Consider the following 22,928-nt stretch of genomic DNA (forward strand, 5'->3'; position numbering starts at 1 on the left):
CTTTTTTTTGCATTTATACAAATCATTTAGTAGTGTCATACAAAGCCAGATACAACACTTGTGACGCCTATTCTTGATGCCTCGGGGACAAGTGCAATAGACTGATTGACATCGGCACCATATTCCAAAAGCAAACGCACCAGGTCCTCGTTCCCGCCTAAAATGGCTTTGAAGAGAGCCGAGTGCCCGCACCCATCTACGCTGTTCACATTGGCACCCGCCTTGAGCACGAGGCGGACGATGTTCATCTGGTTACTCTCTACGGCCAGATGAAGCGTGTCCTTGCGCTGTTGCGTCAGCGCATTTAGGTCTCCTCCCTTTTCGATCAGTAGTTTGACGATGGCCTCATTGCCGTGCACAACGGCCGCGTGGAGTACTGTTCCGCCAACTCCGCCTATAGTGGACTGATTTCCAAAGATGGCTTCGTTGGCCTCCTGGTTTTTCAACCAGGAAGATAATGATATGCCTGTCTACATGCCGATTGTCTCAGCATTGACATAAGAAAGTCTTCGACACACCATTAAAATTTTCTTACCTGGGTATCTGTGTTTGCGGAGTTGTCATCATGATCGAAAGTTGGGTAGCCCGACAGCGGGTCCATAAAACCACGCCGTGGGTTGAGGGTAGATTCGATGATGGGGTCTAGACTAAGAGCTCTGGATATCGGAGAGGACCGGAATGAGAAAGCCTCGTCGTCGGAGGGGGGCATAGTTTGGTGATCTCGTTGCGTCTCGTGATTATTCGTTGAAGTCGGCGTCGGTTTGGTGGTGCCACTCCCGCCTGAACCTGCCGGGGACGCACTCCGTTGATTCTCGAGATCCTCGATGCGCTTGAGTAGGCCTTTCCCTATAGGGTGTCAGCATCACTTACGCTACTTCCACTGCTTAGCTCGCGGGTGGGGTATCCGGATGCAACCTACTGTAGGTTCGCTGGGCCTCTCTATTCTGTTGCCGTCTCCTTTCGCTGACAACGTTGCCTGCCATTCTCAGGGTACTTCAACCGAAACGCCAAAATTCACACTTAACAAGAGCTTCCAAGAACGACATTCGTCCGAGAGAGCCGAAGAGACCGCCAAGTAATCCGGTAATATATATTCTCGTTGAGGCCAAGTCCCGAGAGCATGCGGGAAGGGTCGGATCTTCCCGAATCAGAAGATTGGAACTCAGAAGCACGGCCTGCGGGGACGGGTTTTGAAGCCGTGATGGGGACTAATGCAACCCTACTGCGGTCCAAAAGAGATCGTGACGAGTGCTGAGGGCATCCGTGATCTAGGGCAGGATCTTGGCGCCGAGAAAGGCAGTTCAACTTCTGAAAGTAAACATTGACTCGAATGTGAAAAATGACTCGAATGTGTCCGTAATTACGGGCTCCAATGACTCTCTGAAATGCTCCGTGTCTCGGGAAGAAGAGTGGAACAACATTGTGTCAGGAAAGGAGAATGTTTCCTAAGGGTCTGCATGTAGTACCACATAGCAGCCATGCGTTGTGGTCTACCATAAGTACGCTGTAAATCGTGTCGTGGCGCTGATGGCGACTGGAAAGAATCGAAGACAGAAAAGGATTTGAGTTTTGTAGGAAAATTGGGCTGGCGTGGAGACAAAGACCATTACACAAACCTTAAGCTGCCAGCATAAGGTACCAGCCAACGACATGGGCAATGTACCACATGCTCAAAGGAGTGGTCGATTCGGTTTTATTATGGAGAAAATTATTGAAAGCGGCAGTGCCGGACCCCTCCGGAAGCCCCTCCGGAAGCCCCTCCCGGAGGTCGGTCCCGGGGGGCAACACCCATGTCAGTGCGCGTGTACAAACTATCCATAAGGGTTCTGTGGAACTACACTCCACATATCCGCCCGAGATATGGTTTATTATGATTGGTTGTGTAAAGACACAAGCTTTTCATATTTCGTACATTAAAACAGGGTAATGCTAGGTCTAGGTCAAGTCATTTATCAGATATGCTGCCATATAGCCGAAAGAAGACGCGATTTATCAATTTCGTGTGTAACCCTGGGATGTTGTTGTCCCTTTCCACCTTAGTGGCACCCACATCTGGTCCACCGTGTACGGACCGTCATACGGGTTGAATGCATGTGTGGATGAATACGACTGTCCGCGTCTGACATGGTATATAAACTATAACCTGCCTGTTACTTGCCTTGGTGCGTCTTTCTTCCATCATCAAACCCTCACCTCCTCACCTACTCGTCTTCTCACCTTGGTAAGGCGGCAAGTCGACCACTCAGAATCGTTACTGCCACTGACGGTTTCGTCGCGGTCGCCAATCATCCTCGCTGTAAGCATACTTGCTACCTAACCCACTTTTTAAGCAGGCCAGTTCACGTTGTGAACTATGGCAGGTAACACTCTATCAGATCAGTCTCAGTCTGAGAAGCAGGGCGGCTCCATCGTCCCCTCTTCGGACCCGGACCCTGAATCCATCTCCGGAACCCAGCACGGAGACGGAGAATCATCCCCTGCAGAACCAGAACATGAACTCTACCCAGAGGGCGGTACCCAGGCATGGCTTGCCGTTGCGGGCTCCTTCCTCGTTTACTTCGCATCTTTCGGTGTCGTGAACAGCTTCGGCTTCTTCCAGACCTTTTATCAACAAGAGTACCTGAAGAATTACTCGCCCACCGCCATTTCCTTCATCGGAACCCTGCAGATCACCCTGATGTATCTGTCAGGTGCTGTTGCCGGAGCACTGTTTGATCTCTACGGTCCCAAAGTATGTAGCCCTGCTCCCAAGTCCCACTCCTCGGTTATAAATTCGCTAACTTTCATGTAAGTGGCTCTACCTGTTCGCTGCCATTGGTGGTGCCGGCTCCATGCTTGCGACATCCTTCACGCAGCCGAATGCAATCTGGCAGCAATTTCTGGCCCAATCACTTCTCTTCGGCCTCACAGTCGCCTATGGAGTGCAAGTAAGTAGTTTACTCTCCTCCTGTTGAACTACCAACGCTCATCCTCGGCCCCACACTCTGGACATATGGAGGACAAGTGGACCGGGTCCGGTGATGGCATGCGAGATTCATGCAGATGAATCTTGATCCCTAGTAACCTCCCGGATCATTGTAAGCTCTTGAACATACTGACTCCAGTGTGATAGCCCGCTCTCACGGTTGCAGGGCAGTATTTCCACCGCAAGCGTGCTCTGGCCATGGGAATCGTCGCCTCCGGTAGCAGTTTCGGAGGAGTTTGCCTGCCGATCATGTTCTCCAAACTGATTCCCACCATTGGTTTTCCGTGGGCACTGCGTGTCGGGGCCCTGATCATGGTCATCTGCTACGCTATAGCCATAGCCGTCTCCTCGTCTAAACGGCCCAAGAGGAAGATGAGATCTCTTAGGGATCTGCTTGACTACAAAGGCTTTCTCGACATCCGATACTCTTGTCTCTCAGCCGGAGCAGTCATCTCAAGTCTCGGCATTTACGTTCCGTTCTACTACATTGGTAAGTGCATGAATCCACATCTTTTCGGCTTCGTACCCTGCAAATCGCCGTCTAACAAAATCTAGAGCCGTTTTGCGTCGCCCTTGATCCGAATTCGACCATTCGGCCTTACCTTCTCCCGCTGATCAACGCGGCCAGTCTTTTTGGTCGTATCATGTACGTAGTCTTCCCTGTCTCCACCCACATTCTTCAGCAAACTAACTCTCATAGTGGCGGTCATGCGGCGGACCGCATCGGACGGCTGAACTTTCTCTACCCCATGATCCTTTTATGTGGGCTTTTGTGCGTGGCGATGTGGCTCCCTGCTACAACCCCTGGCGTTCTGGCTGGCTTTGCCTGCCTCTACGGCTTCGCATCTGGGGTTTTCATCTCAGTCATGCCTGCCGCCACCGGCCAAATCATCCCTGCTGATAAGTTGGGCGCAAGGCTCGGCGCTTTTGGCACCGTTACGTCCATGGCGTTTTTGACCGGCAGTCCAATCGCTGGCGCGTTGATTACAAGTGAGACCCGAGCCGGGTACCATTCTCTGATCATCTTTGCAGTAAGTCTTGCATTTCTCCGTCTTATTGATCAGAAATCATTGCTAACGGCATATTCTTAGGGGTGTTGTCTGCTCGGAGGAGGAGCCATCATCTTCGTTGCTCGGCTCCTGCACGACAGAAACCTCAAAAGCAAATGGTAAACTGACAAGTATGCGAAGGACTAGAAAGTCCATTCACGTGGTAGCGTTGTGCTTCACACGACCCATCTAGGCTGCATTCTCAAAACGGCAGCTCGACGCGACACTTGGATGCGATTTTGGTTGGCTGGACTAGATCACTAGACACATAGGATTCACTCTGGAGGATGGAGATGAGAAGTATGAAAGTGGATATACGGTCTGTTGGGCAAAAGACCGAGTTGGGCTGAGTTGTGACTTCTAAGTGACTACCAGAAGAAGCACAAGGGATGTGGAATGTGGGCGGACTGTGGGAAAGGAAGGTTCGAGGCTGTATAACCTATACACGTAACTTTCTCGGTAGTATTGAATTATAGCCCGAGCAGAAGATTGCCTCAGCTATGCTTACCGCTTCCAATATGGCATCTCGAAGCATAGTACATGCTGACCTGGGGCAAAAGCGATCGAAACTCAGCTTATGCACAACAGCATGTCATCATATCGCCCCCTGTTATAAAGAGACTACCTCGAAATACATATTTAAGATCACACCGCCATTATACGGACATCTTCCCGGTTCCCAAGACCGTGAACGGACTTTTCATCACTCTCCGAAGTTATCCCAAGCCATGTCAGAAAGCGCCACATACTTGATCACTGGAGCGGGTCGCGGTACGTGCCTCATCAAATTTACTTTCCCAAAAAGCCCCATTCGGTACACCTGGATCTAACTGGGCATCAACTGAGCAGGCCTCGGTCGCGGCCTCGCCGAGGCGCTCCTCCAACGGCCCAACACCACAGTCATTGCCGCAACGCGCTCTCAAGACCAGGCCTCTGATTTGCTCAGCTTTCGCACCCACTCCGGAAGCAGACTAATCACCATCACAATCGATAGCCGTTCCCCGAAGGACGCCTCCCTTGCGATTGAGAAACTGGTCCACGATCATGGAGTGGATACGATCGACGTGGTAATCGCCAACGCGGGCATCAGCAAGGCCCCTACCCCGGCTGCGGAGACGCCAATTGAAGACGTCCTCGACTGCTTCACTGTAAACGCCGTTGCGCCCTTGCTTCTATTCCAGGCTACGTGGCGCCTCTTAGCGAGATCGTCGACACCAAAGTTTGTCGTGATCTCGAGTATTGCCGGGAGTTTGGGCGAGGTCCCTCGGTATGCCTCGCACTGCGCGGCCTACGGCTCCTCCAAGGCCGCGGTCAACTTCATGGTCCGCAGGATTGGGAGAGAGAACGAAAGTCTAATCGCCCTTGCTCTGCACCCAGGGTAAGCCGTCACTTCTCTCTTTCTCCCCTCCTCATCTTCTGCTTTGCATACCGTTCGATAATGATCGCTAATGAATGTCTTTGCGGGGTGAAAAGGTGGATGCAAACGGAGATGGGCAACGCTGCTGCGGTCAGGTTCGGAAAAAAGGAGGCCCCTGTCTCTGTCGCTGAGGCGACGGACTCCATTCTCACTGAGGTATGCATGCTCGGATGGTTGTACGAGCTGCATTGCTCGAAACTAACTGTTGAGCAGATTGATCAAGCGACCCGGGAGACTGCAGCTGCATTCCGCACCTATGATCACAAGGAGCTTCCGTGGTGAATGCGATGTAGGCATTCTGTGGCTAAAATCATCTATTCTGTTTGACCAAAGGGTCAAAATCGCCGGGAAAGTGTCCATAGACGAGATCAATAACACTTTTCTACTGTTTTATCCCACTCCCTGCTGTCATTGTATAATCATAATCACCCTTTGACACCGTATTTCCATGTCTATCGTGACATTCTGAGCTATTCGAAAACTCGGAGTTTTGAGAATAGCTGTATAACTCTTCTAGTGGTTGTCGGGTAGCCCTAAAACCTGTGACTGAATCCATTGGGGAAGGAATTATGTGCAAAAGCTTTTACCAAGCCATACTAACGAGATAACTAAACTTCATGTTGATGTTGTTGCCTCCATGTATACTGTAGTATTGGGGCATCCCTCTGCGTTACGGTTAACGGTGCTGTGAACCCAACTAAATTTAGCGCGTAGCATGTTCCATGTCTGTTACCTACCTTACCTTACCTGAGAAAGTTCAAGTTCCTCAAGCCTTGCTGGTCGCATCACTACATCGCAAAGGGTCTGAACATTGTGCTATTAGCGAGATGATACAAAAGTAACTGCTTACGCAAAGACTCAAACTAAGCAAGAAGTTAAATTTTCCGCTCGCAGGTGCTCTACCTTTTTGCTTAGATGTATGCACATATGAAGCATAAGTGTGTTCACTACACATAATCACTTGCTTACCAGCATAGATGCGTCTCAAGGGCACCCCTGAATTGGGTAATTGCCTGTGTCAATATCGACGTGCTTATTTTGACCAGTCATTTACTCTCAGCTTTCCAAGTTCCATGTAGAAGCATTTTGGCATGCTGGTTAAGGCTTACCATTCCAAATTACAGACTTGGCAGTTGCTTTGAGTGATGATACAATCGAGTCAATGGAAATAGTCGAATAGTCGATGGTGACAACGATTCGATTTTTCACGAAGATTGAAGCTGCGGCCCGTTCGAGTTGCCTACGGCTCAACTCTAATGCTGACAGGCAAGGCCCTCTAGAGTGGCGTGAGGGACTGAGGAACACCGACCATCTTGCCATCATACATGTAGCCTTACCAACGGATTCTTGGCACTGAACTGATGATTATGTTTGCTTGCCAAAACATCTCAGCAGAAGTCATTCAATCGGGACTCTTGCACGAAGATTGAGAATATCGGAGACTGGGTGAACACTCTAGTCAGTTGCCCTGAGCCAGCTCCAACTTCGATAAAGGAAGCTCGCTGTCTTCGACCGAATTACATGTTTGTTCTGAGATTCATTCCTATCATTCTTTGTACAGCTTCATCAGGTTGGCCTTCAGATTATACTCTCAAACATTTATTGAAGTGTAGTACATCACAACACAATTCAAGATGACGGCCACCAACTCAATTGAAACCGCGGCAGCTCCCGAACCTGCCATGGAGAAGTTCCTTCTGGTCGGTGCTGGCGCTCACGCCAAGAGAACTTATATTCCCCATCTCAAGACTCTTCGTGAAGAGGGCAGGGCCTATCTCAAAGTTGTTGTCGATATCGAGCGATGCAAGGACAGAGTGGAAGACCTCTTGTTCACCAAGGGAATGGCTCCGGATGCGGAGCTGGTTCTGGTCCCGGCCTACGACGGACCCATGCCTGCCGACGTCGCCGCGCGCCTGAACGAAGTTGTGGCGCGGACTGGAGTGACCTGCGCGGTCATCAGCACGGAGCCTCTTGCCCATAAGTCATATGGTCTTTGGGCTGTTTCCGCAGGTTTGAACATCATCATGGACAAGCCTATCTCGACTAGGAACGGCGCAGTCACCGACTTCGATGCAGCCTTCGGAATTGCCGAGGACTACCAGGATCTTGCTGATGCCTACGAAGAGCTCCGAGAGCGTCAGATTGCTCAAGGCCAGAAGCCAACATTCTTCCAGATGAACAGCCATCGCCGCTACCACCCTGGATTCTACTGCACCTTCGACATGATCAAGGAGATTCAGGAGAAGACCAGATGTCCCGTTACGAACATCATCTCAACACATTGCGATGGCAAATGGCGCATGCCTTCAGAGATCGTGGATGAGCCATACCACCCCTACCGTACAGGCTACGGCAAGGTCTCTCACAGCGGCTACCATTTCTTTGACATGATTTACAACTTTATGCGATCCGGCTGGTCCGACACCAAGCGCCCCGACAAGATGGAGATTTCCAGCAGCTTTGTACTCCCCGCTGGTTTCGTCACCACCTTGAACGAGGACGACTACGACCACATCTTTGGAAAGGAGGAGTACGCCAAGTGGAAGAAGTACACCGATGAGGAGTTGATGAAGCTCATGGCCGACATGGGAGAGATCGACGCTTCCATCCAAGTCACCTTCTCTCGCGGGGGTCACGCCATCGCTATCGCCCAGATCAACCTCCTTCACAATGGCTTTTCCCGCCGCAGCTGGCTGCAGCCCGGCGCTGACCTGTACAAGGGCAACGGAAGAGTCAAGCATGAGGCCCATGAGATCCGCAGCGGCCCTCTGCAGACCATTGTCATCGACTCCCGTCAGGCCAACGACAAGCACGACCGCTCCAAGCCCAGCACCGGCGAGATCGGCACCGACAACCACTTCGAGGTCCACGTCTTCCGCAACCACGACATCACCGGCGACGAGGCCCCCCTGAAGACCTTCACCGTCGCCGACCTCGACCGCCGCTACAACACCGCTATGCCCGGCATCTATTCCGAGAACGTCAAGCGCGGAATCTTGTGGGAGGCTGTGGACTTTCTCCACGACAAAAAGACTCTTCCCGAGCTCACCTCCAACTTGGCGGACCACGCCATCCCCGCCTACATCATGAGCGCCGCTTACATCTCCCACATCAGGAGAACGCGGGGTCTTGACCCTACCGTCCCCGTCGAGCTCGCTTACGGAGGTATGTTCACTTCATGATTTTGCCCTGATTTCGAGACGTAGTGAACTGACCTTTCTTCTTTCCTTTAGCCGATGGACTGGCCAAGGCCCACATTGCCGAGGCTCTGTACAGACCTTTCGAGACTGCGAGTGATGCCAGCAGTGCTACAGACGTGGACCTGGCGACTCCGCTTGACGAGCCCTTACTCACAGAGGCATCCATCAAGGCAGCTAAGCTCGGTCTGACGGAGCCTTTGGCGTCTTTGAACGCGGTTTGAGCTGGCGAATGAATAAAGACTGGTAGTCCGCCATAAGTAACCACATTGCTGAACGGAGAGGGTTAGAAAAGGCCCCGGTCATTAGTCTGTTCAAAGGGCTATCGCTTCAAGGTCTCGGATGCGTGTTGGGGACGTAGAATGAAAGTATGGCTATCTGGATCATCGTCTATAGCAGTATTTTGCTTATAAAAGTTATATGTTTCGTTTTTTAAACACGTTAAATGGAAGTGATGTAAATGTTCGGTTCCCAGGCTCTAAAGAACAAACTCACTTGAGGTCTTCGTTACTATGCCTTTCGCGATACAGGAGTTAAATGCCCTGTGTTGCTGAATCTAGGTAGGCTTCAGCAACATAGTTGACGTAGTCGGTAGGATCGGGCGTAGAGATTCTCCGAACGCGTTGGACGCGTTTATCGAGGATTCGCCTTTGCAGCCGAGGAATGAAGCAGTCATCTTGGTGGTTGTAGGTGCTCACACTATTTTACCGCTATTACCGCAGGTACAACTGATATCTACATACAGGATAAGCCTAGTAGGAGGGTTAAGCTGGATTCAGTAACAAGACAAGGTGGGGTACTATTGGCTAGGAGGCTCTCAAAACTTTCTCTTAATTCTCGATAGCGTTTATCCCATCGGGTGCGAGTCGACGTTAATCTACCTATCTCCAGTTTTTCTCCATAGAAATTTACGTGTCGATACTGACGACGACTCGTACCCGACGGGATGGGTCGTAATCCCACCCGGCTCAGGGACCTCACCCACAATATTGGAAATAACAGTGGTGGCTCTATTCAGTTCGACATGATCTTCATTTTCTTCGATAATAACGTATCTGGACTCTGTTCAATTCAGAGGTTGTCGTTCTGTGATGATGATGCTCGTGAGTTTCCGCTTTTTAAACTTCCGGGGTGTGGAAACTAGGCGAAACTCCCACGCAGCCTCCGAACTTGCCAGGGCGTCAATGTCTTTTTCTCTGTCCAGCCGCAACATTTCATTCATCCGGGAAGTTCGATCTTTGATGCTTCGGTATTGACTGCAGCATCTAAGATCGAGTTTTGTCCTCAAATGCATATTCTTACTGTGTCTTGTCAAGTCCATCCTGCTCGACTTGTCATCCTATCCATTCCGCCGGTCATGTCGGTTTAGTGCTCATTTCCAGTCCTAGCATTGGCTCTTACCTCCCCTGTAACTTGTCCATTACCTTCTGTATGATTCTCCTTGGCCACAAAGATAGGCTGATGGCTCGTTCAGCGGTCAAGATCAGAAGCTGACTGACCCACCCGTCCGACAAGCGATTAGCACAGGTGCAAGAAGGACGGACGTTGGCTTTCAGCCCGAGGCTTAGACACTGGCCCGGGTCCCGCACGGCTTCGAGTATATTAAATGTCACTGCTCATGACTCTGGAAGTGCTCTGTCGTCAGCATTTTAATACATCTTAATTTAACAAGGTTTCAGAAGTCAATCCGAGTCAGATCGCACAGTTTCAGGCCATATATAGACACGGGGTTCTCTCTAGTGTCAGCCTTGATAGTATTTGAACACGCCTTTCGCCGCTGCACTACAGAGTCCGGTTCCTCAGCATCTAGAAACATTTTTACAACACACTCTTTCTCAGTTAACAATCATGAAGGTTTCTGTCATTACCACCCTGCTTGCTCAGGCTTTCGCCGTTAGTGCTTTGCAGAAGTACTGCAACGGTGGACAAGGTCTCGCCAGCGGAAACACCTGTGAAGTGAGTGTCCAAAGCTTAAATGCAGTACAATACGATCACTGACATTGATGCGCGTCTAGGGAAAGGGAGCAAACTCTTATTGCGTAAGTTGCAGCCATTCTGCTAGGCAACTTATATCTAATCATCACCAAAGTGCCTCAACGTACAATCATCAGCGTTCCCCACTTTCCGCGGATCATGCTTCTCCCCCCAGAGCATTCGTGATCGGGAGGATGTCAACCAGGACTGCCCTGGAGGTGTAAGTTATCCCTTGCTGTTTCGTATCCATGAACTTGTTTGCTGATCAACCTCCCCTAGTCTGTCTACTGCGTAAGCTACCTATCACTGACCCTGACAAATGAATGGCTGTTTACTTTTCTTAGTGCGACTAAGCTACTCGATCTCGCAATACTTGACGGAGAAGGTGCTAGGAGAGTAATTCGGGGGTTATCAAGGTCTTTGCGGATAAAGGCCCTGAACATGACCTATGCTATACGCGCCGTCAACGGGGATTGGGATAAGAGGCTTGCCAAGCTAGACCTGTCGATCGTATCGACTATCAATACCACCATAGAAGACAGCTATTTGATACCAATGCAGGTGTGGGCGCAGCGGCAAATTTCTAAGCATCCTGTCTTGAGGCCAAATCTTCCCCGGTGACACCATGACACGAATAGACTGGGCTGTCCGCCAACGCCAAAATGTGGCTGAAACTTGTTTCTACTTGGTAAATCCAGGGTCTTTACCAATGGCAGTCCCATCTCTTCACGGAATAACACATTACAAAATACTTAGTGAGAATGTGGAAAAGGCTTCTACACACGATGTTCAGATTGAGGGTTTTCTGAAATAAGGTATTTATCAATAATCTGTCTAGCTTCACCCTCTCAATAAGCTTGTTTTACAAACATTCAGCTATTGTTTTACAAACATTCAGCTATAAATAGGGAGATCGGGGTTATGAAGGAGTGTATCTATGCCCATATTATCAGCTGACTGAAGTCCCTCTCGGAGGCAAAAGTGTAGACTCGGTAAACGCTGTGATCAATATGTCGAGTATACATAATCCATTATTGTTACTAAATTCTTTTGCCTTAGGAGGAGTGGTATTCAGCGCTTTCCAACAAGTTATCATGATCTTAGCTTGCTCCCGAAATGAAAAGAAGTTATTCAGTGAGCCACATATCCTTTATACTTTCCAGGATTGCTGCTTGCCTACAATTGTCACTCTCAGAACCAACATCAAGACCGTCATTGCCACCATACCGAGTCCTGATAGTAGTTGCACGCCCAGATACCCATCGGTCGCTCGAAGCAGGGCGCCCGCTATCGGTGGTCCGGCCAGTGAACCAAAAGCATTGGTTGTGCATAACATGCCCAGCCAAGTGCCATGTAAGCTGAGGTCAGGCACGAGACTCGAGATAACGGTAGGCGGCAGTGATACGAGCCCACCAGACGCGAACCCGTATGCGAGTGCAAAAGCGACGCTGCCCGCGGCGTCATGCACAGCCAGCCAGCTCAGCGCGACGGCGGCGATGGAGACAGAGACGCCGAGGAGAACGTTAATGGGTCCAAAGTGGCCGGCAAGCCATGCAGGAAAGACTCTGCCGAGGATTGAGCCCGCGTTGAGGATCGCGACTAGATAGTACGGCAGTCTCGAAGAGCCCCCGCTTGATAGGCCATGGGCGAGTGAGTATTGCTGGAGATAGTAGATGGGCGCCATGTAGGAGAAGAAGTTGAAGAACATGGCAGCGGAGAAGACAACAAACGAGACGGTTCGGTACGCGGAGAGGTCCAACATGACACGGCGCTTCCGTTTTCCGGCGCCTTCATCATCGGATTCGGACTCAGCCCGGCGACAGCGCTGCCGCAAGACGGCGAAGGCAAAGGCATTTGTGGCGAGGGAAATGAAAGCGAGGACCCTCGTAGCCCAGGGGAAGCCCAAGCGGGGGTACAGGCTCTGAAAGATGAGAGGGTACACGACGCCGCCGAGAGAACTGCCCGTAGCGACGATGCCCGTGGCGAGGGCGCGACGTTCGGAAAAGTACTGCGGGATGATGGAGACGGACGGGATATAGATGCAACCCGAGCCAAGACCGACGCAGAATGCTTGCGCTAGGAGCACTTGCCAATACGCCGTTGCGATGCTAGTCATGGTCATGCCGAGGAAGATGAGGGTGATGCCTGTGAAAGTGAGGCTGCGGAAGTAGCCTGCGTCGTAGAGGGGGCCGACGAGGACGCCTGTGAAGAGGAGAAGGGAAGACTGAATAGAGCCGATCCAGGCTATCGAGTCGGCGGATACATCCTTCATGTGTTCTTGGTAGTAGGCTTGGAAGACGCCGTAAGAGCTCAAGATGCCCCTGCGGATGAGGTTAGTCGTGAATTGCTTCATAACAGCAGGTTACGCCGCAAAACTGAAACGAGAACCACCGACCATGAGTTGAAGAATAAAAAGAATGAGCCTGCAACTTGAAGCCAAGCCAAACGGCCGCCATCTTGAGGCCGTATATCGATCGCGACACTTTCACTCACGTTGGCGGTGGTCGTCTCCTTCTGTTGTGTTGCTATGCTTGCCTCGGGATAGAATTCCGAATGCGGAATCGCATCGTTGGAGATGCGATTGTTGATTGACATTACGGCGAACCACTGAGAACTTGAAACAATCCCGTAGAGAACTTAAAGGCACCGCCAGTACATTCTGACATGAGCAAGTGAAAGGAAACAATGGCAAAAACTCAATCGTAGGCGTAATGGTTTGTGGTGCAACCGTCGCTTTGAAACACAATTGGCATCGCTACTATGGGCAGTCTCTTTTTCCATACGGCAAATTGTGCGCCGCGCCGAAGGCCGCCGGCGTCGGGAGGGGTCGATTGACACAAGTCATGATGAGTTGCCGCCCCATAAGGCGCAATCGACGTCGGAGAAGGTTTCCCTACCCTTGTTGAGCCCAGTCGACAACGCGGAGGCCTTCTAAGAGGAATTGAGCCCCGCAAAGTTGAATTGCGCCTATAGTCTAATGGCACTTAAGTACTTCATTATTCATCATCAAAGGCGTAGGGGGAAAAGGACTGCGGAAAGCGGAAGCCTTAGAATCGGCTTTTTGCCGTTCGCGGTTAGGCTCTTCCCGAGACTGCGGAGACCGTCCGAAGCCGAACTTTGGTCAGATTTGTTCGGTTAGATGCTCGATAAGACTCAGAAAGTTCGGCTTGTTGACATCCCCCTAATGATCTCGAAGATAATCGTGAATGAAGAAAAGTCTAGCTCAGTCGTGAAACTTGGATGTCTACTCATCTCAGGCATGCCGTTTATTGCTGTTGTTTTGGCTTCCAGTTCGGCTTTCCCGTGAATATCGGCATTCATCATGGAGCGCGCGTCTTCACCACTCCGCTACCGAAAGAATGGTCGGCTTCAAGCATGCGACCCCTGCCGCCGTCGCAAAGTCGCATGCGACCACGCCCGTCCGGTCTGCAGTAATTGTAAGAGACGGAGGCGAACGGAACCGTGCGAGTTTACAATGAGTACACCGGCGCAGATGCAGCCAGGTCCAGGAGCTCCCCGTGCTGTCTCGGAACGAACGTCACGGTCAACCAGTGTGACAGGCTCGGAAACGGGCGCCGAACAGTTCCAACCCGCAACTGCGTCCACACTGGTTAACCAACGGTCTGAGATCAGCCCTGCCGTGACGGAAACGGAAATACATGGACAATGCGCTCCGAGTCGCGAGGTCGTTGTGCCGGAGAGCGCGTCCGGCCACCTCGGCTTCATGTCGTGGAGCGACGTGTACAAGGAAGTCGGTAACGGGCTCTCTGGCCATGATGTACACGCCGCGAAGGAAATCCGTTCTACTTCTAACGCCGGCCGGGAAGCCAGGTCCATTATCCTTTCCGAAGACGCCAGGACGCTGGAGACTTGTCTCTTCATCCTCCGCCTGGTCCCCGACGAACGTAAGGGCCGGGCACTCTTTGACTCACACTTTGACCCGCACAATGCCTTCATCCACCCCGTTGCTGTGCGGGCTCTGGATTCGCTGTATGGTACTTTTGGGCACTACCTCAACAATTCGGACCGGAACGATGCGCAGCTCTCAGAGTTTGCGCGGCGGCTGTGCTATAACTCGTCCCGGCCGTTCTTCGAGCACGAGCCTGATCCGGAGCTATGGATAGCGCAGTTTACCAAGGAGAATCTGAGGTGGGAGACGTTGGGGCTGCTATTCATTTACTGGGAAATGAAGCTTCGGAATGAGCAGCTTCCGAGAACGGAGGTTGGACGAATGGGATACGGGCAGAAGAACGCTTTCAGGAAGTGTATCTTTGACTGCATTACTTTAGCAAGGCAGGCTAATGAGGTTGGGAATACGCTGTTGCTGTACCTTTACTTTAGGCGGATGATTATCGAGTCTATCATTGACGGAGATACCAGTAAGTTCCTAGTGACACATCAAGCCGCCAAGTCTCGACAGACACGCAACCTTCATTGGTGGAGGCTAACATGTGGTGTAGGTCGCTCAACATGGATGACACAAGGGGAGACAGTATCACTCCTTACCTTCCTGGGCCTACACGTCGAACAGAACAAGGGGCCCTATAAACCAACCTTGGCATCCGAACTGCGGAGACGGCTTCTCGTGAAAATCTTCGTCCTCGACAAAGTCGGCTCCGCGATCACGGGGCGACCACCCGCCCTGAGTCGCCGATACATCCTGACGCCGCCGCCGCTCGACATACGAGACGAATACCTGCTATGCGACGACGAGACAATCAACAAGGCGGTGAGATCGCTTGACAAATCGGGATGGAACCCCGATGGAGCGCTGAACTCGGTCACATTCTGGCGAGCTCGGTATAAGCTCATGATTATCCGTGACGAGATCTTTGAGGTTGCTATGGGACCTGAAGCGGCTATATCGGTGGAAGTTCTGCTGTGAGTGCGCAAGCCGAGCGCATAATCATTCGACTATACGTCCGAGTTGAGTGCATACTGATTTTGCGTTCATCTGATAGTGCACTGAAAGCGAAAGAGTTCGCGGCTGCGGCCGAAATGCCAGCTATCATGCGCTTCAAGGAATCAGACACTCGAAATCCGAGTCTCACTGGTCAGATGCTCCACGTGCGGTTGCTCATGCAGCTGGAACATCTGCAGAACCTCTTCTTCATTGAGCGGTTATTGAATCGGAAGGACTGTTCCAACAAGCGGGATTTACTGTCGGTCAGCTACGAAATGACGGCGACGACATTGCTCTTCTGGACTGATATGGATGGTTTCAGTGTCTTGTGCGAGGATTTCAAGTGGCTTGTAAGTGCAACGATGCATCAAACTCAAAGAACCTCAAAGCTAGAGCTACATGACTGACATCCGCGACTCCCTCAGGTCATGGCATATGCCGCTCCAGGAGGCGGAATCCTTTGCCTAGAGTTACTGAAGCCAACACCGACCCTAGGAAACAGCGGCATCCCCGTCACAGACAGTACCGGCAAAGTCATCACCAGGTCCGGTATTGTACAAGTGCTGAGTCTTCTGGTCGGCTTCCTCAAGTGGGTGAGCCCGTCCGAAGCCCCGGGCAGCATCTGCGCGAGCACAATGACTATTGTGAAGCAGGTGCTGGACGAGGCACTCAATGGGGCGCCGAACCGCAACCCGTCTGGCGATGCAATGGAGTGGGACTTTTCGGCGCAGTTGGATTTCAACTTCGACCTCTTGGACACGTACGAATGGATGCGCCCGGAGTTTTCATGGAGTGATTTGCAGGCATAGAGTTAATTTGGGTTGAAGGCTATTAGCAGCTGGAGTTATCGGTTTGATTTACAACTTGCAAGTTCAGAGCATCTCCATTCATTGCGTCTTCAATGACTACTTTACAAACACGACCTGAAGCCATATTAGGTACAAGAACATGGATAACAGACTTTCTCACCTATGACTTGATGGTCCAAGATTGCATTATCTCTCTCGTCCAGTCCCAGGAACTACGGTGGTGAGGGTTACAAAATTATGGTGGGGTACCTAATGGCTTTTTGCGCTCAGGCCTTGCAACCAATCGGTCGGTTAGCTCAGTTGGTTAGAGCGTGGTACTAATATTTCACCTGAAATGTTGTGTAATGCCAAGGCCGGGAGTTCAAGCCTCCCACTGATCACACACTTTTGCAAATATAGCTTTTTGTTGCTGATATCCATCTGGGTACGCTTTGTCTTTTGATATCATGGAAATCCGTCTGAAGTTTTGGCTATCTGTTGGAGGTTTGCGAAGCGTTGGTGGCTTGTGATCTGATTGGCTAGGTTCAAAGTCAGTTACAACTTTGTGGAGAATTGACCGGGTACGTCCTCTAGTGTCTGTGACATTTGGATATACTCTACAACTGTGTTAACTTTTCCTTCCTCAAAGAATTTTCTAACATTCTATCCGCCCAATGCTTCTATCTGAGCCCAAAGGTCTCGATCAAGCAAAAATCGAGGCAAAATAATTGGTTAAATTCTGGTAGTGATGGCTGGCTATAATCCTTCCCAAATCAGGGCCATTAAGAAATCCTCGCGACCTTTTGTGTGAACCGCGTAGATCATCATTACACTTCTCCGGCTCCTGGAATTCATAACCGCACGCACATGGGAATGGCAAACGTGTCTTCTGACCCTGCCGGAACACACGAAATTACATCATCTAGAAGCAAGACCTGAAAATCAGATAGATACGAGAGCCTCAGCTCATCAGACCGACATGGCTCTTGTTTCGCGTCATTTTTCTGAGTACTTACGTTGTGGCTGACTTCTAACAGATCCATTGACTCACAAGTCCATGGTCTTGAGTAGGGCTCAATGTCTTGAACGTAAGGTAGCTCTGGCTAGAAAATACATGGCGTACTTCCTACCGTGATACCGACCTGAATCTCAGCCATGTGAAACAACTGCTGGTGACCGGCCACGCTTCTGCAGGGTCCAAATGCGACGATGTGGCGAGTTTCGTGGACAACCTGAGCTTAGCATTGGAAGCGACTGACTCGTAAAATGGTTCGTGAGGATGTAGACTGACTGGATCGACTACCTTAGTTCGGCGCGGTGATGAGATGACGCTAGAAGAAGTAAGCTTGATTGTTGAAGCGAGGGGTTAAGCCGGCACTTGTCACTGCACAGGTAAGTGACTCCGGGAAGGTTTTGGTCGATCGGCTAGTTCGCTCCGGCTAGCTCGCCGTATCTGCAAGACCAACGGTATATCACACCCCGTCCAATTCTTTTGCAAATTTGTGGCTTTCGCAGTGGCTGGCGATTCAGGCTGTCCATCAAGGTGTTTTGCCACACGGATAGGATCAGTAATTCTCCTGTATAATCGCTACAGCCTACTTCCGAAATCGACAATTGCGAGTGGCAAGCGCGACTATGGCGCAAGTTGCGAACTTGCCAAGATGGACAACTTGGGTGCGCTAGGTTCGACTTTTTCGACTGAACGAAAACGCTAGTCTTTCAGTTGTCGGAAGTATCGCGCCCCCGAGTTATGAGATCACTCCTTATTCCAGATGAATGTGCTGGTGTCTCCATAGAAAAACATGCGTAGAGTGAAATCTTGACTTACTCGCTCCCTCGGACTTCGGCGGAGAAGTACATGTAACGATCGCCCGTATACACCAAGGTCCAGACTAATAGGGCCACCTGTTGAGGCGAAGAAAAAATATACTCGGTTATGGGAGCGTCTGCGAGTACAGCTTGTACCTACAGCCAGAGGCAAAACATGGCCTGGAAAGACCCTCGAGTCCTGATGTAACTGCAGTATGCCACAGTGAACTACCTCAAGGCACTTGAGTACGACCGCATTCTTAATTTTCCGCAACTTTCATTTCTAGGCTGATAAAGCTGATTCATCCGGCCGAAAGCAAGGCAGCAGAAGGGTAGCGTATATCTGGGTGCCCTTACATGAGGCATTCAACATTGCAGAGTCGATACCTTACTTACGTTCTGAAAGAGCCGATCGGCTAATGATAACTCCAAGCGTGATATACCTCAATAATAGCCTATATGCTTAAAGCGATGGTGAGTGACAGCTACAACCACCTACCTTAGACTCTGGTGTCCCTCATAGACTGTAGTGTAGCTCCGCCTGCCTATCACCTATGAGAAACCCCGCAAGCGAAGTGTAGTAGAATTCTTGGAAACGCAAAGGTCAAAGCGCGAATGGTTCCCAAGCGCGCAACGTCGTATCGATGCTGAAGAATGTCCCATCGCTTACTAGCAAGTCGCAGGTGGTGAATCTCGGAATCTGCCCGTTGTAGTTTATGAGATTCCGGTAAATGATGTTGCTTCTACCAGCCCTTGACCATGTTTCATCCCGCTGACAAGGTTGAGATTTGAGAACGTGGCAATGGGAAAAATCCGTCACATCGAGGCCGCATAGCGTACAGCTCGTACTCCAAGGTACAAGCGGCTAAATGAGTATGTAGACGGATGATGACGCTCAATATTCATATCAGTATGGGGCCCAGTGGATCTTACAGTCATCATACCTATATCACGAAACAAACTAGGGACAGCAATGTCGCAAAGCTAAACTTTTGTTGAGAAATACTAGTATTGGACACCCTCAAGGCGCGAGAAGACCTCCCAAATACGCAGAGGAGAGATGAATCATGTGCGCAAAATAAGGCCCAACCTGTTCAGTGTGGCCGCGTTCATTAAGACTCTGATCACTCATCCTCCGTCTAACAAATCTTGATTAATAATAGTTAGTCTACAGCAAGAGGTTCGATCACCAATGCTATTGATTGTTAGTCTTGGGTCTTCTCATCATGTGAGCAATTGCAAACACAAAGACTAGAGCAAGTTATCACGCAAGGTTTCAGCGCAGATCATTGAAATAAGTCTTACACAAAGGCTTCTACGCAATGTGCATGGGGTTACTGACAGTAATATGCATGCGCCCTATCCGGCTCATTCAACAACTTGATGTCTCAGAGACGACGAGATCGTCTCAAGTCATTGCTTAAACTCCCAACCCCTGATGTCGATCCGCAACGGTCAGACCGCACCAGACCCCCATCCACCTATTTTCAATAGCTTCTCAAGGGGGTTCCATAGGGTTGACCACATGTTACGTCGGCAACTGCTGGCTGCAACCCACTGAGACACGTCAATGCAGATCCGGGCAAAACTGCCATTGGCAAGGGGACATCTCGTCGCTCAACCTGCAATTGGCCAGTAACATACGCTGTGCATGCCATACGCCACGCGGACTCCCGCCTTCAACGTAATGCCCGGTGGTTTTGGCGGGGGATGCCGCCTCTATCTCGTCGAGCCATCGGCTACCTCCCCCACTAGACTTGGACGAGAGAATAAACGTTTCCCGAAACCGTAGCCAAACCGGCTGCATGTACAATCGCTACAAGATATCGCGTAAGCTCAGGAAGGGAAACGAGTGCCACAATAGGCAAGAGGCTAAGGCGAGAGCGGATAGCAGGCAGCGGGCTTATCTCTCCTAGGCCAAGACCACGTTGACAGTGCATCCGCCCACGGCCCGCTCACGGCCCTGGGTAAGACTCAATCCGGCTGAGTGGGTGCGGAGCCAAATGTCGAGGTATCTCTCCGAGTGGAAATGGGTGGCATTGGGGGCCTTAGACAACCACCAGCCCCTTGTACAATGGCAACGACCTTGGAAGGGTGTCCGAAATGGATTCAACCGCCCACGATGAGTTAGAGGAACTTGGAAGAGGCGGTCGAGAACTCGGTTGCGATAGCCGGCCAAGAAGCCACTATTCCCGTTCTCAGTCTCAAGTCCGAAGCTCTGCTTGTTTAGCGACGCTGCTTACGCGGGAGGCCATCTCAATCACACGATCAGAAGAAGGGGTCCAAGCGGGTTGCCATTGATGGATCAACCGCCGCTGAACGAAGATCTTGCTTTTCGGAACATGTTCGCACTAATTCGGGCCATCACATCCGCAGGGAGATCTTTCGGTGAGTCGATTAAGTCAATTACCATTGGGCATACCGTCTGGCAGTCCCTCACGCTATTTGTGGTATCCAAAAAAACATTGTGTCATACAACTCGTTGCAAGCGCAGACTTCCGAGCCAAAATTCCGCTAGTGACAAAGAAGAAATAACCAAGGAAAATCAGAACGGGGAACCACTTCGTCCCGTTCTCCCTGTCTTTGAGCTGCCCGCTTCCAGCTCGCGCATGTGAACCAAGCTCGTCTCGTCGTGATAGTCGACAGTGTACTCCTTGGTGTACATGATGCCATTCGGGCTGCTTGAGAGCCCCGAGTCACGATCGACGGTCCTGACCTTGGCATCGTTGCCCAGTGTCCTGTTCCTGCTGCGACCGTTGCCACTCGATTGAATGTAGTACTTGGCTGCTGCGGATGTGCCGCGCCGTGTCGTGCCCAGCAATTTGGGGAAGAAGCCGACGAGGATGACGCGTATTGAAGGCATGCAGGCGCAGATGATGCCCACGTTGATCTCGACGGTGGACCAGGTTGCGACTTCGAATTGATCCCAGGTTGGGTTCTGGGACTTCGCGAATGCGACCAAAGACTGCAGGCGCAAGATGCTAACGACAGTGACACTGGGAACCCCCATGTTAGAGAACGTTCTGAGAGGGAAATCGACGCATTTTGGAGACTTACAAGGTGCCGACGAAGAACATCATGGCCACGCCAATCTTCTTCTTCCAATGCAAGTTCAGACCCTTGATCTGAGATAGAGGCAGAGCGAGCATCCAAATGTCCAACACGATACTGATGCCAGCATTGGCCCAGGCGATGGCGTTGATGTCCAAGCATTGTCCGTTGCGGTTTCCGTCCCACTTTGTCCAGTAAAAGCTGATCGGTTGGCATTGAAAAATGGCGACAAAGATGAAGGTGAGGCCGAATACTGCGTTGAAACAGATGGTGCCCCATATGAGCTTCTTGATACTGCTCTGCGAAAAGATGCGCATGTAGAAGAAGAGAAGTGACATCTTGAGCAGCGTCACCTGGCCGAAATACATTGGCTCCATGATAAAAAACCAGTAACCAAAATCGTTGATCTGAGTGAACGAGACTGTCCAAATGTCCTTGCCGAGGCCGTTCGCGGCGAACCCGTGGGTGTTGATGACAGTTCCTGGGATGCCGGAGCCGAGTGTGATGAGAATGAACCAGTCGTCCATGCCGAGGTCGCCCATTGTCGCAAACACTTTGTGTACGAGGCGGATAATGACGAATACGCCAGACAAGCAGCCCATGGTGATAGAGATGGTGTTGTACATCGGCGTGCGGTTTCTCGGTGTCGCGCCACATGTCGTCTGGGTGATGTTCTTGGTTGCTGCGGGAGAGCGAGGGGTTAGATGACAGGTCTTTGGGAGGATTCGCCCATTGGCATCCGAAGGAAGACATGGCCACTCACTAAGAGCATTCCTAAGAGTACAGTTCTGTAGAACACAAGCTTCAACTTCGACCTGCAAAGGAGCATTGGTGCAGATACATGTCTGGTTGGTCGGCGCGCATGGCGAGTTGAGGACCGCCGTTACAAGACATGCTTGCTGTCGTGTAGTTAGTATCTAGAGCACGAGCAAATTCATGGTCTTCAATTTGTAACCTACTGCGCATCTTGGTAGCGATGCTACAGCTGAAGCAGGATCGCCTTGGGCCGCGGCGCAATGGAGCACCGCAGCCATGGACAGGAACAGAGAGATGAACCTCATATTTGGGTATGTCCAGGTGAGAGATGAGGAAGAACCCCCCCTCTTTCGAAAAGGGCCGGGAGAAGAAAACAGGGTCGTCGTACAAGCTAGATATGTATCACCTCGAACATGACGTGAGCATCATATTCGAATAGTCGTAGGTCGTGACGGAGGCGTCAAAGGTTTTCCCAACACGAGGTGAAAGGGGTGGGAAGATGGGCGGACGGGAGGGATTAAGGTTGTCGTGAAACGCCTTCTACACCCTCCGTCTTAGTCAACAAGCAGAAGACAGAAGAGGCCACTTTGGGGGAGCTCCTCGGGATGGGTTGCGTGGTTCCTACGTAGCGACATGCCAACGCGGAGATGATGCTCGATGCAGCAAAGGGAGCTTCTTCTGCGGTGCGGCGGTTCCACTTGGGGTCAACGCCACACAAGACCAGTGTGCCGGTAGCGTGCGGTCTAGTTTCGACACACGGTGGTCGCCGTTACACTTCAAGGTGGCATCACGGCTGTTGAACTGTTTTAGCAAACGGCGCGCCCCTTTCCCCATCGTTTCTACGCACTATGCAAGTCTCAGTGGTGGTGGCGGCGGCGGAGACCGGACGACGGCATGGGCTCTGGTACATCTAACCGAGGGCGACGTTTGGAGGGAACTCGGCCATGGGCTGGAATACCGGACTGGACAAACATACTGCGTAGGACCCTGGTGCCCAGCTCCGGCTATGGGATAATGCC

General features: G+C 51.1%; 7 protein-coding genes across 7 annotated transcripts; 4 read left to right on the top strand and 3 right to left on the bottom strand.

Moving 5' to 3' along the window:
- Positions 1–35: 35 nt before the first annotated feature.
- On the bottom strand, positions 36–983 carry CPAR01_01496 (uncharacterized protein; the record flags this gene model as incomplete). Its single annotated transcript, XM_060485785.1, has 3 exons — positions 36–470; positions 536–846; positions 920–983. The coding sequence occupies 3 exons, from the start codon at positions 981–983 to the stop codon at positions 36–38; spliced, it is 810 nt and encodes a 269-aa protein (XP_060356642.1).
- Positions 984–2,353: 1,370 nt separating this feature from the next.
- On the top strand, positions 2,354–5,713 carry CPAR01_01497 (uncharacterized protein; the record flags this gene model as incomplete). Its single annotated transcript, XM_060485786.1, has 9 exons — positions 2,354–2,731; positions 2,793–2,927; positions 3,113–3,455; positions 3,521–3,611; positions 3,666–3,996; positions 4,491–4,785; positions 4,864–5,392; positions 5,488–5,587; positions 5,645–5,713. 9 exons carry the CDS (start codon positions 2,354–2,356, stop codon positions 5,711–5,713), a joined length of 2,271 nt encoding a protein of 756 aa, XP_060356643.1.
- A 1,352-nt stretch (positions 5,714–7,065) lies between these two features.
- CPAR01_01498 (uncharacterized protein) lies at positions 7,066–8,852 on the top strand (the record flags this gene model as incomplete). The annotated part of the gene is made up of 2 exons (XM_060485787.1): positions 7,066–8,596; positions 8,665–8,852. The coding sequence occupies 2 exons, from the start codon at positions 7,066–7,068 to the stop codon at positions 8,850–8,852; spliced, it is 1,719 nt and encodes a 572-aa protein (XP_060356644.1).
- A 1,624-nt stretch (positions 8,853–10,476) lies between these two features.
- Positions 10,477–10,955, top strand: CPAR01_01499 (uncharacterized protein; the record flags this gene model as incomplete). Its single annotated transcript, XM_060485788.1, has 5 exons — positions 10,477–10,584; positions 10,644–10,667; positions 10,718–10,822; positions 10,882–10,893; positions 10,947–10,955. 5 exons carry the CDS (start codon positions 10,477–10,479, stop codon positions 10,953–10,955), a joined length of 258 nt encoding a protein of 85 aa, XP_060356645.1.
- A 797-nt stretch (positions 10,956–11,752) lies between these two features.
- On the bottom strand, positions 11,753–13,197 carry CPAR01_01500 (uncharacterized protein; the record flags this gene model as incomplete). The annotated part of the gene is made up of 2 exons (XM_060485789.1): positions 11,753–12,923; positions 12,998–13,197. 2 exons carry the CDS (start codon positions 13,195–13,197, stop codon positions 11,753–11,755), a joined length of 1,371 nt encoding a protein of 456 aa, XP_060356646.1.
- Positions 13,198–13,924: 727 nt separating this feature from the next.
- CPAR01_01501 (uncharacterized protein) lies at positions 13,925–16,314 on the top strand (the record flags this gene model as incomplete). Its single annotated transcript, XM_060485790.1, has 5 exons — positions 13,925–14,026; positions 14,096–14,981; positions 15,063–15,483; positions 15,564–15,855; positions 15,931–16,314. 5 exons carry the CDS (start codon positions 13,925–13,927, stop codon positions 16,312–16,314), a joined length of 2,085 nt encoding a protein of 694 aa, XP_060356647.1.
- Positions 16,315–20,647: 4,333 nt separating this feature from the next.
- CPAR01_01502 (CFEM domain-containing protein) lies at positions 20,648–22,313 on the bottom strand (the record flags this gene model as incomplete). The annotated part of the gene is made up of 3 exons (XM_060485791.1): positions 20,648–21,098; positions 21,160–22,052; positions 22,113–22,313. Coding segments are annotated over 3 exons (1,545 nt in total), but the record flags the coding sequence as incomplete, so codon positions are not given.
- Positions 22,314–22,928: the final 615 nt, after the last annotated feature.

The sequence above is a fragment of the Colletotrichum paranaense genome, assembly GCF_030867605.1.
Source record: "Colletotrichum paranaense strain IMI 384185 chromosome Unknown Scaffold_1.1, whole genome shotgun sequence".
Taxonomy (NCBI): Eukaryota; Fungi; Ascomycota; class Sordariomycetes; order Glomerellales; family Glomerellaceae; genus Colletotrichum; species Colletotrichum paranaense.